Source organism: Centropristis striata, chromosome 22 (genome assembly GCF_030273125.1).
Source record: "Centropristis striata isolate RG_2023a ecotype Rhode Island chromosome 22, C.striata_1.0, whole genome shotgun sequence".
In the NCBI taxonomy this organism is placed as follows: Eukaryota; Metazoa; Chordata; class Actinopteri; order Perciformes; family Serranidae; genus Centropristis; species Centropristis striata.
Genome location: NC_081538.1, coordinates 11,727,635 through 11,745,787, shown reverse-complemented (window position 1 = coordinate 11,745,787; position 18,153 = coordinate 11,727,635). Strand labels below are relative to the sequence as shown.

At 37.5% G+C, this 18,153-nt stretch overlaps 1 protein-coding gene across 3 annotated transcripts in view; it reads left to right on the top strand.

Annotated features, from left to right (window-relative positions):
• The window catches only part of tafa5a (TAFA chemokine like family member 5a), a 175,751-nt gene extending 162,216 nt beyond the window's left edge, over window positions 1-13,535 (top strand). For 2 of the 3 annotated variants that reach the window (XR_009389667.1, XR_009389668.1), the window contains exons 4-5: window positions 4,041-4,269; window positions 12,205-13,535. Coding sequence is in view for 1 of the 3 variants with exons in the window: in XM_059325636.1 (XP_059181619.1) it covers window positions 12,205-12,213 (9 nt within the window). In the remaining 2 variants the exon portion in view is untranslated. The remainder of the gene's footprint in view (window positions 1-4,040; window positions 4,270-12,204) is intronic. The other variant, XM_059325636.1, reaches the window with a different exon arrangement.
• Window positions 13,536-18,153: the final 4,618 nt, after the last annotated feature.

Here is an 18,153-nt window from a genome sequence, read left to right as displayed (position 1 = left end):
GTCAAATGCTGCCTTTGCTGCCTTTCCAAAGCGCTCTCTCTTGGCAAAGCGATATGTAGTCTCAGCAGTCATCTCCTATACCTCCTTCTCTCAGTGAAAGGCTTACTGCCGTCTCTCTCCAGAGAGGAGGATGCTCTGCATTGTGCCCTCCACCATTTTAGACTGGCAGATGAAACGGCGCAAGGAGCTATCTCTCTCTGCATGTGCCGACGCGGGGAGCTCGGCGAGTGAGTGCGCCATTAGAGGAGAGAACGAAATCACCTCGGGTTATCTGGCGGCTTTTGTGACAGCCCGATAAGACGAACAATTTAAAAAAAAGAGACAGAAAAGCACTGTGAGGGAAGAAAAGAGCAGTGTGAGTGAAAGACAGAGAAAAGAGATTCTGGCCAGTAAGACGCACAGAATCGTAAAACATTATTTAAGTCAGTTGCTGCACATCAAGCGAAGGCTCTTGTTGTTAAGCCTTTCACTGCATAAGTCCTTTCAAAAAGTATTTTTTTCTTCCACTAAGTTATAATCCAACTGCAGGAACAAACTGGCAAGATAATTTCTCACTTCTGTCATGCTGTTGACATAGCATCCAATAGATTACACATGCTTTAGCCAGTGTTTTCAATGATTCATGCACAGCAATATGAAAGCATTTGTTATTCTGAAATTCAGTCAAATGCATTGACTTGTTTTGTTGAGCGCTGCACGTAATGATACTGCACAGTCATTCTGTAGATATTGTAGGGAACAGTGACTGAAAGCGGAACAATTGAAATGACTAAAGATCATTAAATGTGCAACTAGGTCTTAATCATACGTTCCATTAGGTCGGCCCTGATTGGGGGTATTTAGGCTGTGAACAGAGTGCTATGAACAGAAGTGGCACCAACTGAGAGAAAGACTGTGATTACTGTAATCAAGACTTTTTCAGAGAGGAGAGAGTGATTCTCTAGAAGGGAGAAGAGGATGAGTAGTATGTCGTTGGATACTGCAAGCTCATGCATATTTTATACACTCTGGAGGTATACTGTAAGTACCTCCAGAGGCTATGATTCAACATACAACGTGTTGTTATGTATATGCATGGAGATGGTGGCTTTTTTTCAACTTCACACAAATGTGAAGTTTTTTACAAAGGGTGTCGTTTACACATGACAATCCCCAGGCCAGTCTGTGTCTCCCGGTAAGCTCCCAGAGTATTTACGCATGTATGCATCTGCCAGCGACAGCATGTGTTCGGCAGAGTATGAAAAAGCTGTTTCGATTGGGGTTTGTAAGCATGTGCTGAGGGGCCTCCCTCCGATACCCCCCACCCCCCTACCATCACTTCCTTTCTTGTTTCTTTCTCTCTGTGGATCCGGTTTAGACTAGGTCTGATGGGATCCCCCAAAGCCCTCCCCCTCTGCGCCCACCATCACCATGCCCCCCTCCCCCCTGTGGTTCTGGGTCGGTACCGGCCTTGGTAATTGATCCCTCTGGGCCCTCCAGGCACATCCAACAGTGGGTTGAACAGAATCACCACTAAGAAGACAGCTGCTTGGCCACCCCAGACAGGCCAAGAGAAAGGGAGAAAGAAAAAGAAACCCTGTTGCTGCTAACCATTAGCTGTGTCTGCCAGCTTCTTTCTAGAGGGAGCCAAGTCAGCACATCGTCCCTCCGCTTGGAAAATACCAAATCCTCCATTTTAGTGGAAGGTGGGAAAGATATTGGGACGGACGACAAGAAAGACAAAGTCTGTCTTTTTAGGTTCTTATTAAGAGCCTAAGAGCTCTTGGGATTGAACTGTAAAGTGAGCAGTGTTGCTTAAACCAAAAGCAACTGGTATCCAATGAAAGCGCACCTAAGTGTAGTACTCTGCCCAGTTTTTAAATTTCAGCCTTTTCCATGTGGCCAAAAAATGTAATTGATTTCAGTGGTTGCAGGCGGTACCCAATTATAAGAGCTGTGAGTTCATTCCAAAAAGGTAACAACAAATGCAAAGATAGTGAATCCACTCACACACCAGGAATACAGAGTGTTGTTGCAACTGAAAATCATGTGTTTATCCATCAAACCGCTCAAGAGCTGAGAAAATCAGTAGTGTTTTTAGTTTTGTGATGATGCAGAAAATCCAATTAATCTCATTAATTTTGGAGATATGTTTTTTATTAGATTGTGATGCCAATTGATTCCCTTAGGTGGAAGTGTTCTCTGGGCTTCAAATACCATAACAAAAAAAAGTCCCATGTGCCTCAAGACAAAATGTAGTATGATAAGACAATAGCTGCATCAGAAACTACAATGAGCACGGTCAAAGATATGCATATATGCAGCATAAGAACATCCATATTAAAAAATGTTTTATAAAAGAATAATTTTTCTTTTTTTGTATCTAAAAATGTCAAAGTTGTCTTTGAAGTATTTATGCCAAAATGCAAGACTTCCACCAAATGTTATAAATATGCATTCACCAATGGGTTAATGGAATAACAAGAGTCTACATCTATACTAGCAATGCTAATATGCTTACACTAATAATATTAACATGCTTGTTAGGTGCACAGTTTACAATGTTGACCATCTTAGTTTTGTGTGTTGGCATGATGCTGATAGGTTGTCATTATGCAGCTATTTGGTCATAGTAATCGACTATTTGATCTGTACCTGATCATGGCACTAAAGACAGAGTTGGGGGATCACCATCTCGGATTGATCATCTGGGAACCATGAATGTGTTGACGTGTTGATCCATCCAGTAGATGTTGAGATAGGACCAAAGTGGAAGTCACAGTTGAAGTGGCTAAATAGATAGGTCGTATTAGAAAATCACAAAGTACTTTAAGACAGGGCTCGACGGTGATGGTTGACATAGTGCTTTTGTCAACAATTTCGGGAAATTCATCGGATTACTTTGTTCATTCAGTGGCAACCACTTTTAACAAATAAATACAAATGCAGCAAAACATGCAGCAATCTGTGCACCCTGATTTTTTTAAACGTTTGTTGCATTGGTCATAAATATATGGGTCAGTGACAAATAAGGGTTGGCAAGATGTCAAATGGAGTAACCACAAAATAATTTTTAAACATTTTTTTTAAAGAATATTAAACTTTTTCCACCTACGGTGTATTTAAGTGGACTTATACATATAATTACTTTTTTTAAAAACATTTTTCTGAGAATTTCTACATTAACATATTTCGTCAATATTGAGCAGAACATATTTTTAAAACAACCATTTTTTTCTAAAGTTTTGACAAATTATGTAAAATTTGTTATATATCATAATGTTGCAATGTAAACGTGGATTGTAATTTTTTTTTTCTCGTTTTGGTTCACTTTTGTTTTCCTGTATATAATCAGATTTTTATGAAAAAAAAATACTGGTTACACCAACTGACACTGGATCAGATCATGTCATTAACCCATATAGCAATTAAGGGTGGACACAGCTGGTAGTGTAAGATTCAAATTCAAAGTGTCGAATAAAACGCAAGCTACCAATAATTTGTGTTCAGTTACTGTAATAAAGCTTGTATTCTTTTATGTCATAGTTTCATTATTAAGATGTAACTACATTGTGTCTTAATTTCTCAAAATATGATGTTACTAAAAATGGCAACCATGTTTTCAGCTGATGCCTGACCACAAACCTGGCAACCACTTTTTAAAGTTGGCGTTGCGCCCTGCTTTAAAAATAACAAATCCATGATTTATTTTATTGCACTTTATTTAACTTTATTATATAACAAGTCAATGGTCACTTAAAAAACATCACAGGAAAAACACAAGCCTCTTTGTACTTTGGTTTTGTACGTTTCCCTCCCACACCTCTATATTTAATAAGCAGAAAACATTTCCTTGTGATACACAAACACAAAACAGCTCATCAGGGTTTTTTACAAAGTCAAGCAGGCACATTGTCAAGACACCTTACTGAGAAAATTTGATAATGGTGGTGATGGTGCTGTGACTGTGTCTAAATCTGGAACCTAATAAAATAAAAACAAAACATCGTCATTATGAGCTTAATAACCATACCACCTTCCCCTCTCCCTCTCTCCCCCAGGCTCTATGACGCGACAAGAGTCCCCCTCGACACTCTTGCACTATGGAGAGCATTGATGACCCCTTGACAGACAGCCAAAAACCATCTGCCAACACCACCCTACCACAGCCACCACCACCACCACCACCACCACCAACATCACAACTACTCCACCCAAACCCTGGTCCCGCAAAGGCAGGAAGCAACACAAGCAGCTACAGAGCACCAAGGGCCTCATGGAGGCAGCAAGGTACAACAGCAAGCCCCTCCCCATTTAACCCTTTCCTTTGACGTTGGACTAAGACAGATTGGTAACGCTTTATAATAAGGTCCTTAATAACCATTAATTAACAAGTAATAAGGCATTGTTCTTGCTTTAGATCCTGACCTTGCAAAAAGCATAGTTAACTTATAGTTAACTTATAATAGATGAGCAATAAAGTATATTTTAATATCAATCAGCAAACAAAATAAGATTAATAAAGGCATGGCAAAGATATAATGGGTGGGTCATGGGTGTTTGTAATGCCACTATTAACACTTATATAAGCTAAACACACAATAATGTTAATAAGCATCTAGTAAGGACTTACAAGGGCCTTATTACTTGTTAATTAATGGTTATTACAAGGACCTTAATATAAAGCGTTACCGACAGATTTTGTGGTAGTCTTGCCTCTTGTCGTTGTTTTACATGTTGGTGGGGTTTTTTTTTGTGCATGGTCGTTTTGTGTCTCTTTGTGTTTGTTTAGTCCGTTTTGTAGTTATTTTGTGTCTCTTTGCAGTTGCCAAGTGTCTGTGTGGTTGTTTAATGTTTATTTGTGGTCACTTTGTCAGTATTTTGTGTCTGTTTGTGGTCTTTTTGTATCTCTTAATGATTGTTTTAACCCTTTTTATAGTTTTTTTGTGTCTCTTTGTGGTTATTTTGTGTCTCTTTGTGGTCATTTTGTCTCTTTATGGTTATTTTGTGTCTCTTTGTAGTCATTTTGTTTCTTTGTGGTTATTTGGTGTCTCTTTCTAAGTGTTTTGCACCTTTTTGTTATTATTTTTGCGTTCTTTGTAATTTTTTCATGTTTTTTTTTTGTGTGTGATCATTTTGCATTGCTTTGTGGTTGGTATTTGTTTCTTCAAGTCCCATTTTGCTGATGAAGGCCCCCTGATACTTTGGGCCCCTGTGCCTGCTAGGCCAGTTCAGTAATCCACCCATGGTCTTAAATCTTTTAAAAAAAATTGTATTTAAAAAATAGCAAAAGTGACCATATGTCCCAGTGGTCACTTTCAGAATCAATGTTCCTTGTGTGTTTGGGGGTTGACAAAGTGGGTAATTGAGCTTTGTTCCTCATAGATTTTTATTTTTTTTATTTTTCATAATCTGATAACTATCACTCATTACAACTAGTATTATAGTTGTCTTAGACCACAAACACATCATCCTCCAGGTTTAGCAGAACATGCAAGCGTGGACACACACATAAATCCAGATACAATTTAAACAACCGTCTGCCTGTTTGATGCCTTTATTTGCCTTACTCATTTTTCCATAAGCTTGCCAAGTCCCCAGTGTGTGTTTAACCACAGAAAATCCATGTGTGCAGCAATACCAGTAAAACCTGCCGCTTTATTTCCGGCTTGTTTTTGCTTTGCTTTATTGGCATGCCTTGTATATTGTCTTTAAAGTATCGTGTCAGATGGCGCCTTGCGCTGAAGTAAAATAAGGCGCCAGCCAGATATTAATGCATGTGATTGGGAAACAGAGAGTAGCCATGTAGTAAATTAAGCGTTCAGTGCAATAAAAGGGATGAGGCTGAAGTCATAAAAATGCCCGCTCTCATAGAGTTTCTAAAAACCAGGCTCTTCTCTCGGTCAATATTGTCAGCATTTATGGCTCATGTTATGATTCGCTTTGAAGAAAAAAATCTGATGCAGCTGTTTTTCAGGCCAGACAGCAAGTCTTCAGCAGATTTGAAACTATAAATAGACACAGGATGGAATGCATGCAGCGAACCCAGATCCTCTCACAGTGCATCATATAGAAGATTATTGTCTTTTTACCAACATGGAAGGCTATCTAAGATTGGATTTAAACATTTGATCCCATAATGTGGTGTATAAAGGAAAGCAAGACCACATCGCCTGCAATCTTCTGATGCTACGCAGTGGCATGTGATACAGTAGCTTACAATACAAGAACAGATAGAATCTACACATTACAGAGTATTGAGGGACATCAGGGAACATTTCAAATTGTTTGTATCTAAAACAAATCAATTTTTTTCTTTCTTTCCTGGTAGGAGTGTGATGTTAAATCTGTTCTAATGTCCCCCCTTGAGCATTAAAGTTCTGATCATATTATAGAATGCAGATACTGAACTGTGTTTGCTTTGATGTTCTGAAGAAATGCAATATGAAAGGGTTGATAATGACATAACACCCAAGATAGCTTTGAACTCTCCTAATGTGGAATGGGGCCTAGTGTCTGGAGGCCCGTGCATACATGTTCATGTATTTTGATCTCCACGTCTGCTTCAGGCATTATCCGACTTCATAGCATGTAATGAGCGATTTCCCATCCCTTATTAACCCGTGGATCATTCTTAACCTACAAGTTCACTTATGAATATTCATTTAGCGAGCTATTGTGCTGCCTGCACACTCACAATCCTGAGAGGAAGCGTGCTCGGCTGCACGAGGCTTAACATTAACCAGCGAGGGCAGGAACAAGTATTACAAACAAGAAGTTGATGCAAAAAGCAGGAGCACTTTAGAATGACAGATGAGCCGCAAAGCAGCTATTCCATTAGCCGATGTTTCGTCGCCACCTCGCCGCAAAGCTTCCAGCATGTACAAAATCATCCAATCAATCATACATCAATTAATCAACATAGTCCTGAGATTCTGCATTATTCACATCCATCTGAGTCCCGTATGAAAAGTTTGGAGAGGCAAAACAGATCAATTTGCCTTCATGCGTGCCCATTCACACGTTCACCGTGGGCCACAGTGCTGTGACATTTTGAAGGCAGTCAGCAAGAGTTCACGCAGAGAGGAAATGTCAAGCCGGGGCCATGTGTTCGGGTGCACTCACTTTAACTCCCAGCTGGAGAGACTCCATATGCATTGTGTATAATTTCCTTTAGCTCGAACAGATGTGGCTGCATGTATCTTCACTTGAATGCACATGCAAAATGCATATGAAAGCCAGCACATATGCAATCTCATTTATACATCAAAGCATTTTAGCTTTGCCCGGAGACAGGAAGCTCCAAGTAACGCCCCTGAAATCAAATGTTTAATGTTTTCCTTGTCCTCGATTGAATGCTGCTGGGTGCATATCAATATGTATTGAGTGGATTGCCTGCTAGCTCCATAACAAGAGGAATGTGCACAAATTGGACATTAACACAGATGGATTCTGTCCCCTTCTGTTACTATGACACCTGCAGCAGTTATCAGTCTCACTTGAAAAGTCTAATTTTCTTTTGGGTCTTGTTTGGACAGCCAGAGCCCACTGTACTCACAGTTTGTCCGTGTGTTCAATAGCCAGACGGGCCCTGCATCACATTTCTCTCAGCTCTTTGCATTCCTCTGGCGCAAGAATGTAAAATATTCTCTCACTGTTATAAGATATAAAATAGAGTAATATGGTCGTTTCCTGATAAACCCGAGGTAATAATCACCTAGGGCCTGTGAATTTTATTCATAGGGCAAATTCATCTCATATTCATCTGACATTCGTTCCTCTTTTTAATAGAAGGCTTGCATTTCCCTGAGATGAGATTTGTGTGTGAGATTTATGGGGAACCATTTGCCACAGTGTGGGTGTGTGAAAAAAGCAGAGGAACACAGAGAGAATATAAGAAAATTACCATGGTAGACTCCGACTTCCATAAAACAGGACCGTCTATGCCTGGGCGTCTATTTAAATTCATTTGCATTCCATTCCTCTTGAGAATCCAACAACTATGGGCCTTTCTCAAGCGACCCCCTACACCCTCTCCTTACCCACTTCCACTACGTTGGTCCACCATATTTGAATGCCATCCCAAACAAATTAGCAAGGAGTGACACTTTCTATGAAGCCCATGTCTATAATGCAACACACTTATGATGCATTACATGGTTAGGATTAGTCTAACCCCCTACCATAATCACATTATAATGTGATATTAGAAATATCACACCATTTTATGTGTTATAGGGTTAGAATTAGCTTAACCCTATAACGCATAATTATAATGCATTATAACAGTAATTATAATGCATTGTGAAATACACTGTATTACAGCTATGACAATCGAAACACCAATATCCTTACAAAAAGTGAGTATGCAACCAGCATTTATTAATTATAACCCTCGACCTTATTAGTCATAAATTGCTTCATGATGTGTTATAATTATTGATAATAGGCATTACATATATTTACATGTGCGTATAAAGTGCTCATATAATTATATGGTGCTATACTTATGTTAATAATGCATTATAGAAATGGGCGTCATAGAAAGTGCTGCCGACGTCTGTATCCATGCTGACTTACTGACCACATTAAATGCCACTTTGTGTTCATCATGGTCCACACTCCGTACAAATGTACTTCTGTGCAACTAGCCATACCAACGCTTGCTGCTCAAACTAAGCTAGGCATTAATATCGCTGTACAGACATCAAAAACTTAAATGTTACACTGTATTAGGGATAAAATACACCTCTGTCTAGTCTAGAAAATGCTATAACTGTTATTTTCACTGTTGCAAAAACCAAGCAGCTCATTAAGAGTGAAAAATTAGATGTTTATCAGAAAGAGAAAGGAAAGAGAGAGACAAATGTGACCTAAAAACTTGGAAGTTTTATTTATTAGACTTTTTTGTTTCTCTGTGCATTACATATTCAATTTAATTATTAGTATAGTTTGAACCTTTGCACCTCCCCAAAATTATATCTTTGTGTATTCCTGCCTCGCTCATTGACACTGTAAATACTTTTTTTTTTAAAACAGAATACTTTTTCTATATTTTTCTATTTATTTTATATTAGTCTTGTTTATGCACCAAAACAAATTGTTTCTGATTCAGATTTTTCTCCATAGGCTTAGTGTTTACAGTTACATTCACTCTACAGTTGGACTGTTACTTTTGTAGCTTATTGGAGGAGGTGATGGAGAGATGCAATGTCAAGATGTTCGAGTACATCTTGAAATTTCCGGATCATCTGCTACACAAAACCTTTATGGACCAAAAAACAGCAGCGGACAGCTCTTCTCTCTCTGTTGCAGGACGGAGAGATTCAAAAGATCCTTCGCTCCTCCAGCCATCAGGCTGTCTCATTCTAACAGAGTTACCAGACTAACTGAATTTAGCCTCGGGGATAATTAAAGTAATTTTTATTTGAGTTTTATTAAAAAGTAGGTAGTAGTAGTGTAGTATTAGGAGTCCCGGGGAAGACCCAGAACACGGTAGAGGGATTATATCTCTCACATGGCCTGGGAACGCCTCGGGGTCTCCCATCTGGAATGCCCTGCTTAGCCTGCTGCCCTCGCGACCCGGCCCCGGATAAGCGGATGAAAATGTATGAATGGAAGTAAAAAGTTGCCGCTTGATATGAAACCATTGTTATGAAAGATTATGACATTTCCTATTTCCAACAGAAAGGAAGTTTGATCGGAAGCAAATATAGGACCTAAATAAAGGACGCTTCATTCAGTCACAGAGACTTCACTTCATAACAGAGGCCAGTTTGAGAAAGACCTATACTTCTATGCAGTTATTCTGTCCTGCTTCCATTTTATCTGTAGCTTTTTCACCATTTAGTGCCACAGTAATCTCAGCGTGCCCAGTAGGAGGCGTTGAGTTATAAGCACTGTGCTAACAGTGGGATTAAACACCTGTTTGTGCAGCAGTCACAGCCGAGCAGTTAGCACAGCCATGCCCCTGCTTTAAGCTGTTACACCTCTGGCTCATTTCATGCCCAGCTCCAACAAAACCATGACATTATCTCTATTAAGCCCCAAGATCATTGAGATGTTTTTTATTCTCAGAGCATCAGACGATGTCATCTGTGATACATGCTAGTATTCCATCCAACACCTGCCCCTTTCATGGCAATTTGCTCCCTGTAAAATCATCAGGTTCATCATTATGAATTAAACTTCAGCAGTCTTGGAAGGCATCGGCAGCTCTGTCAAGTTGGCTTTGTGACTGGCGGGGGCCAGATGGTGAGGAGGATTCCAGATTTGTCTTTCTGTTGGTAGATTTATTGTTTCTCAGTCGCTGCACTGCGAGACTCGCTTTGTTATTGAGTTACACCCGCTGAAGAATTCTAAATATTTGACTGGCAAAACACTTGATTTAGACAGAGAGTAAGCTGTTGGGTTTTTATTTTTACGATTCTACCAGAGTGCCGTAATTAACACCTCCATTTGGTGAGGAGCAATGGGTATACACATAAGGCTTATAGCATAACACAGTGTGCAATGATTGTTTTTTTCGTTTCACATAGTAGTTCAACATCTCAACAATTTGCTTTCTTGGCAAGAGTTAATGAGGAGATTGATACTATTACAATGTCTGTGTGTTAAATGCGGAGTGACAGCTTCTTTTAGCATAAAGACTGGAAACAGTTGGTGGCTGCACTTTGGTTCTTGTGCGGATAAAACAAACGTTATATGACCTGTAAGTTTTAGAGGGCCATCATATTTCATAACTTCAGACAGCTGTTTCTCAGTTCCAGTTTTTATACTGAGCAAAGCTAACCATCTGCTGGCTGTATCTTCATAATCAGCATGCAGACATAAGAATCCCATCAATCTTGTCATCTAACTCTCTTCAAGAGAGCAAATAAGTTTATTTCATGAAATGTTTATGTGAGTGAGCCAGTGCATTTATACTGCAGAGACGAGCTTCATTCTAAAGACTTAAAGGAGAAGTGTATAAGATTTGGATCTCATCACCTGAAACTAAGAATGGTTGTTTTCCGTTCGCTTAGAATGAGCCCTTCATATTTACAAATTCCTCTTCTTGTTCACATTCATGTTGGACTGCCATGTTTAAACAGTAGCCCAGAACATCCAAACCAAGCCCAACAAGGGCTTTTCGTCTTTTTGCGTTACCCGAAGGCTGCTGTAGTTTCTCTACATGCCTGGAAAAGGGAGGGGGAAGTAGAGGTCATCAGTTGGTTGCAATCTACAACCTCACCACTAGATGCCACCAAATCCCACACATTGATGCATTACTTTATATAGTTTCTATTGCGATGCTGATAAAACAGTGACCCAGCTGAGTAACGGACATTTTTTTACATAATTTAGACAATGCTTTACGCCCTGATCTAAAGCTATGTCCAACCATAGAGGTGCTGTTGTGCTAACATGGAGTATCAGGTATACAAAAATAAGCTTCACCATGCGGTTATGTCATTTAGACAATTTATGAATAACCAGAAAACATCCTATATATGATATATATTGTTACGAGATGTGAAATTTATGTTTATGGAAAAAGATGATTTTACCCAAGTTGCCCAGCCCTACTGGACATTTAAAGGAATTGTTCATTGTTTTTTTTGTTTTTGTTTTTTCAAATATACGATTCTCTTTCTTGATGACGTTAGATAACAATATTGCTCTCATGTCTGTATGCCAAATATAAGGCTGGATTTACACTTCAGTTGATTTGTACGGATAAAAGAAGCTATCGCAAGGTAATTAATGAGATTTAGATGAGTTGGAAGACAGATTTTGTTACCTTTAAACAAGCAAGGGTGGCTGTTTCCAGTCTTTACAGACGTAAGAGGGGTATCAGTTCTTTCACCTAACTCTCTGAAAGAAAGCGAATTACCTTTTTTCCCCTCAAAATTTTAAACAAATAATTTTCTTTTGTTTGAGAGAGCGCAATTGCATTTATTCTGCAAAGACGAACCTGAATTCCAATGACTTGGGTAAATGTCAAATATCTGAATTGTTAAACAAACTGTGCTGTTGCATGTAAGATTTCAGATCGTATTTTCATTCATATTTCAAAACATAAAATGTTCAATATTCAGACGGTACAGAATATTCAGCAAATCTAATCAGAATGATGCCTTTTTACATTCAGGACGTGATTTAAATCCTGTCAGGAGCTGAGCAGACTGTGCCCGTGTGCTGAAACAATCACCTGATGTTTGCTCTGTTCTTGTTGATTCACAGGTCTCATAACACAGCCAGAGACGGGAAAACCAGGGAGCGACTGTTTAAGGGACACTGGACAAACTACTCGCTCTAAAACACTTTCCATTTCCTGTGAACGGCCCCTCCGGGTTTGTGACTGCTCCCTCCTGCTATCTGTCGTTGGGTCACAAAGTTTGCGTCCACCTCCTTTCCACTCTATCTGCCTGCTCTGTGAAATTAGCAGCACCCGCTCGTGCCACGGAGGATCGGACGTCTTAAAAATCCCATGAATGGTTTTTGCCTCATTGGAAGTACTGTGTGTGAAACTGCTAACTGCTTCGAATAAGGGATTTCCCCCAACATCTCTCTCCTCGCCTCTAGAGCAGGAGTTCCAGAGCAAAGACGGGATCATTACAGACCGGACCCTGTTGCTTCTTGGACCGTTAAAAACTGAACTGAGCGCTCTCTGCTGTGAATAGGCCTTCTGCTGGAGTAAACCTCCCATATTTTTATAGACCAAAGAGCAAAACAACAAATACGATCATTACGCCAGAGTGGACCATGTGGCAAAGACACACAGAGACTTTGTGAACTTGCTGTTCGTGTCGCCACCGACTAACGACTGCCCCCCCACAGAGACATGGTGCACAAGTGGACCGGCGCAAACCGAACGGTGGAACGTGTACCGAACACAATCAAAGGAGTACTTTTAAAACTTTCCGGACATTTTTTTCTCAGACTAAGCCCACCACTGTATTTTGGAACTGGAGATATAGGTACTACATACGTATAACTGTGTATCAAAAAAAAAAAAAAAAAAAAAAATCTGATTTGCATTTTTCAGTAGCTACGGTTGGGACAGTTTGCAGGAAGCGTTGTCGAGCGGATCAGGAGCGAAAATCATATCAAAGAGACGAAGAGAATATCTACAGAGAGTATAAAAGCTATTGAGTCTGAAAAGAAGGAGTAAAGAAATGTCATTAAATGTATTTTGAAAGGCCCTAAAAAGTTATATATTTAACAGTTTTATATGTTGTACCTTTGTAGAGAAGCTTATTGGACTTAAAATGTGGTCACAATGGCAGTTTAGTAGGATGTGAACAAATGCTGTTGTTCTCATTACTGCTGGCTCGTAGTCCCAGGTTTTCTGTTCACACCTCAGTAGCCGCTTTCTTTTCATGGTCATCTACAAGTCACTGTCTATCAGAACCATTAATGAAAAAAAAGGAAAGTGACACAATTTATTGAGGACTGATCTGCAGCCAACTGAACATTGTAAATCTATGGTAGTCAGTGGAAGCCATTGAAATCTGCTAATTTGCTATGATATTGTATTGTACACGGTGTGGAATACTGACTTATTTCCTCTCTATGGGTTTTGATCTCTTAATTTATTTTTGTGCTTGTGTTTGTTCTCGCACAAATCTGGCCTCTCTCCGACGGCGACAAATACAACGAGGAGAGAGAGAGAGAGAGAAAGAGAAAGCCGAGGAAGCATCGCAGAAGTATTAGAGTCATTTACATACATTTTTTTATCATGGAATATTTTAAGAATAAATTAAATTCATGAAAAGAAACGTCCCCTGCAAATTTAGATGGTCTTGGTGTTCAAGGTCATCAAAGGAAAACTCAGATAATCTTATTCTGGTTTTATTTTTAATGATGTATGTGTTCTGACACAAAGAAAGTGACTAAAAGTGAAAGTTTTCTTTTCCAGGTGATCAGGTGGGTGTACGACCAGATCATTTCTGGCTCAAAGGGAAAATATATGTGGCCAAAGGCATCAAGAACCCTCAATCAGCAAGTACAGAGACATCCTCAATCAAGTTTATTCCTTTGCTACACCAGTTACTACAAGCTCCTGGGCATTAATACACTCATAACCAAGAAAAAAACAAAACAATGAAAATTTTATTTTTTAAAAGTTTAAAATGAATCATGAGCCTCTACAAACCTGTTGAGAGGTCAATTTAATAATAATAATAATAATAATAATACATTTTATTTATAGAGCACTTTGCAAGGTACTCAAAGACACTTTGAGTGAAAATGCAATTGCAAATAGAAACAAACAATTAAAATCAACAACATTGGTCATACATTAAAAGCAGTCTTGAACAGTTGGGTTTTGACAAGCTTTTTGAAGGTGAGTGGACGTGAGCAGTCTCTTGTTTTTTGGGAGAGAGTTCCAGAGGGAGGGGGCGGCTATTGAGAAGGCTGTCGCCCCAGGTTCGGTGCTTGGTCCTGATGGGAGGAGCAAGGAGATTTGCTTCGGAGGAACGGAGGCTACGGGAAGGGGTGTGGTGATGGAGGTGGTCAGTGAGGTAGGAGGGGGCCTGGTGATGGAGCGCTTTGTGGGTGAGGAGCAGGATTTAGAAGTGGATGCGTTGTTGGATTTACAGAAAAAGTGCACTTTCAACCACCCTGACATGCATATATTTGTCTCCAATAAAGTGAAAGTCAATACACATCATCCAATTCTTGGACATCCCATAATATGTTTTTTTTTCCTGTCATTTATAGACAAACTACGCTGTAATATGTATCAACAGACTATAATAAAGTAATTTGTAGCATTTTTAGCCATTTTAAAATTTGACCACTTATGACAAAAAAGGACATACTGTTTTGTCCAATTTTTGGACATCTCATAATATGTTTTATTTCTGTTATTTTTGGACAAGCTATGCTCTAATATGTATCAACAGACTATAATAAAGTAATTTGTAGCATTTTAAAATTTTACCACTTTTGAGAAAAATCGACATTCTATAGTATGACTTTTTCTTTTTTTATGCTGGAAACTACTATATTATCGGATGTCCAAAAACAGACTATAATGAAGTCATTTGTAGCTTTTATAGGTATTTTAAAATTGAAAAATTGAAAGTCAATACACATCATCTTCATATGAACAAGAGCAATGTTTGGACCCTCATAACTGAATGTTTTACCTTTGAAACTTTTTTCCCCCCAAAAGATGCAGTTGGTTAAAGTAAGTTAACACAGGTTGTGTTATGATAAGCCTTTGAACAAAGTTGGATGGCAACTTGATAGCAGTGGGTAAAAAAAAAGAAAAGGTATTGGATAAAACTATTTTCTATGAATATAAGTGAAGCTCTGTCACTACTGTGTTGTTAATTCATTTCGAATAATAAATCTGCATATATTTGCACAAAGCAAACATATTGATCCATTCCCATGTTGCTGAGAGTATTGAAAACTTGAAAAAAATCCCTTTAAGGAATTTGAACAGGTGCTCAAAAATGGGTGATTAATTTGCAATTAACTACAGACAGTTAATCATTATTAGATATTTTAATTGCATGACAGCCCTAAAATTAAGTAACTGATAAAATATTACAAAAAGTGTCATATAAAGGGCAGTGCAATGAGATTTTTTAAATAAAACTAGCTCCTGCATTTCTGTCTTGTATTTCTCTACAATCTGGACATGTTTTATCATTCTTACATAATAAATAATAAATATATTATATTATATTATATTCATAAATATACACTGGAATACAATTTCAGTGATAGCACTGACAACAGTTGTGATTTAATCGATGGACATCTCAACCAGTAAGTACAGCACGTTTAAAAAAACAAAAAAAAACAGTCGTCTCGCTTTTTTGAGGGGTTTCAATATACATAATTCTGATTTTTGGATTCTACCTGAATGATGTAGCCACTTGAAGTCCGAGTTCTGGTTTTAACATCATAAAAAAAGAAGAAGCTGATTCAGTTATGTTGAGTTTGAGCTATCAAAACTCAAAATGTGCCCTACCAAGCAGCAAAGAATACTTCTGGAGAGCTGAACTGCAAGGAGACAGCCAATCCGAGCACACACTGGAAAAAGGACACTTGTTTGACAAAAAAGTGAAAAGAAACTTGTACGAACTACCAAGGAAAAATGATATTCAAGGTAAGTCAAGGCATGTTTTGAATAGCCCAATGCCACAAGCTCAGAATTTGGTGAATTGGAAACGTGCATTACAAATTAGCATTTTTAGACATTTTAAAATTTGACCACTTTTGACAAAAAACGACATACAAAAGTACCGGTATGTCTTTTTTTTCCTATAATACGGTGCTTTTCTGTCATTTGTGAATAAACGATGCTCTAATATGTATCAACAGGCTATAATAAAGTAATATGTTTTAGGCATTTTAAAACTTGACCGCTTTTGACAAAAACGACATACTATAGTATGATTTTTTTTTTTTATCCAATTTTGGGACATCCCATAATATGGTGTTTTTCTGTCATTTATCGACAAACTATGCTTGAATATGTATCAACAGACTATAATAAAGTCATTTCTACCATTTTTATGCATTTTAAGATTTGACCACTTTTGACGAAAAAACTACATACTATAGTGAGACTTTTTTTTTTTGTCCAATTTTTGGACATCCCATAATATGGTGTTTGTCATTTATGGACAAACCATGCTCCAATATGTATCAACATGATATAATAAAGTCATTTGTAGCATTTTTAGCCATTTTAAAATTTGACCTCTTTTGACAAAAAACGACATACTGTTTTGTCCACATCTCATAATATGTTTTATTTCTGTTATTTTTGGACAAGCTATGCTCTAATATGTATCAACAGACTATAATCAAGTAATTTGTAGCATTTTAAAATTTTACCACTTTTGAGAAAAATCGACATTCTATAGTATGACTTTTTCTTTTTTTTATGCTGGAAACCACCATATTATCGGATGTCCAAAAACAGACTATAATGAAGTCATTTGCAGCTTTTATAGGTATTTTAAAATTTGACCACTTATGACAAAAAATGACATATTATAGTATGACTTTTTTTGTCAAATTTTGGACATCCCATAATATGGTGTTTTTCTGTCATTTATGAACAAACACTGCTCTAATATGTATGAACATGATATAATAAAGTCATTTGCAGTAATTTTAGGTATTTGAAAATTTTACCACTTTTTAAAAAAAATTTTGACATCTCAAAATATGGTGTTTTTCCGTAATCTCTGGAAAAACTATACTACCACATCCATCAACAGAGTATAATAAGATAATACCTTTCTTGGAAAAAAATTTCAAATTTTGGACATCTCAAAATAATTCGGATTTTTCTGTAATTTCTATATTTCTATACTACTACATGTAGTAGTATAGTTACCATTATAGGACCATTCTCAGAATTTTTTGGCATTTTAAAATTGTATGATTTTTTTACTGAAAAATGTCGACATACTATAGTGTGGCTTTTTCAGTGTTTGGACTTCTCATTATATGTAATTTATGCACAAATAATGATCCTACATGAATCAACAGAGTATAAGAAGACCATTTTTTAAGCATTTTGTTTCATTTTAATGAAATTGTCTTTTGAAAATGTATAACTTTTTTTTTATAATATGGTGTTTTTCTGTCATTTCTGGCCATAGTGTGCTCTCATATGTATCAACTTTTTTTTGGATAAAAATCAACAAATTACATAATTTTTTTACAAAATATGATGGGTTTTTCTGTAATTTCTGGAAAAACTATACTGCTTCATGTATGAACATAGTATTATAGGACCGAAAAGTTTTAAGCATTTTATAATTTCATAATTTCACCAAAAATCGACATACTACATAATTACTTTTTTAAATTTTTGGACATGTCATACTATGGAGTTTTTTTCTTTTATTTCTGGACATTAGTACGTTACTATATGTTTGAACAAATCCTGATTGGGCCATTTTTAGCGTTTTTGGGGTTATTAATGTATATCCTTTTTAGACATTTTCCAACATACAATAGTATGGGCTTTTTTTTTCACATTTTGAACACACAAAAAATGGTGTTTTTCTATTTTCCTAGAGGTGTAAAACTTTAATTGTGTTGCACTTTTTTGTACCAGATTTTGTTTGTCAAACTTTGGAGAGTAGGCAGTTTTGTTTAGGAGTGTAAAATAACGTGTAAATATGCCACTTTGTAATGTAATAAGTG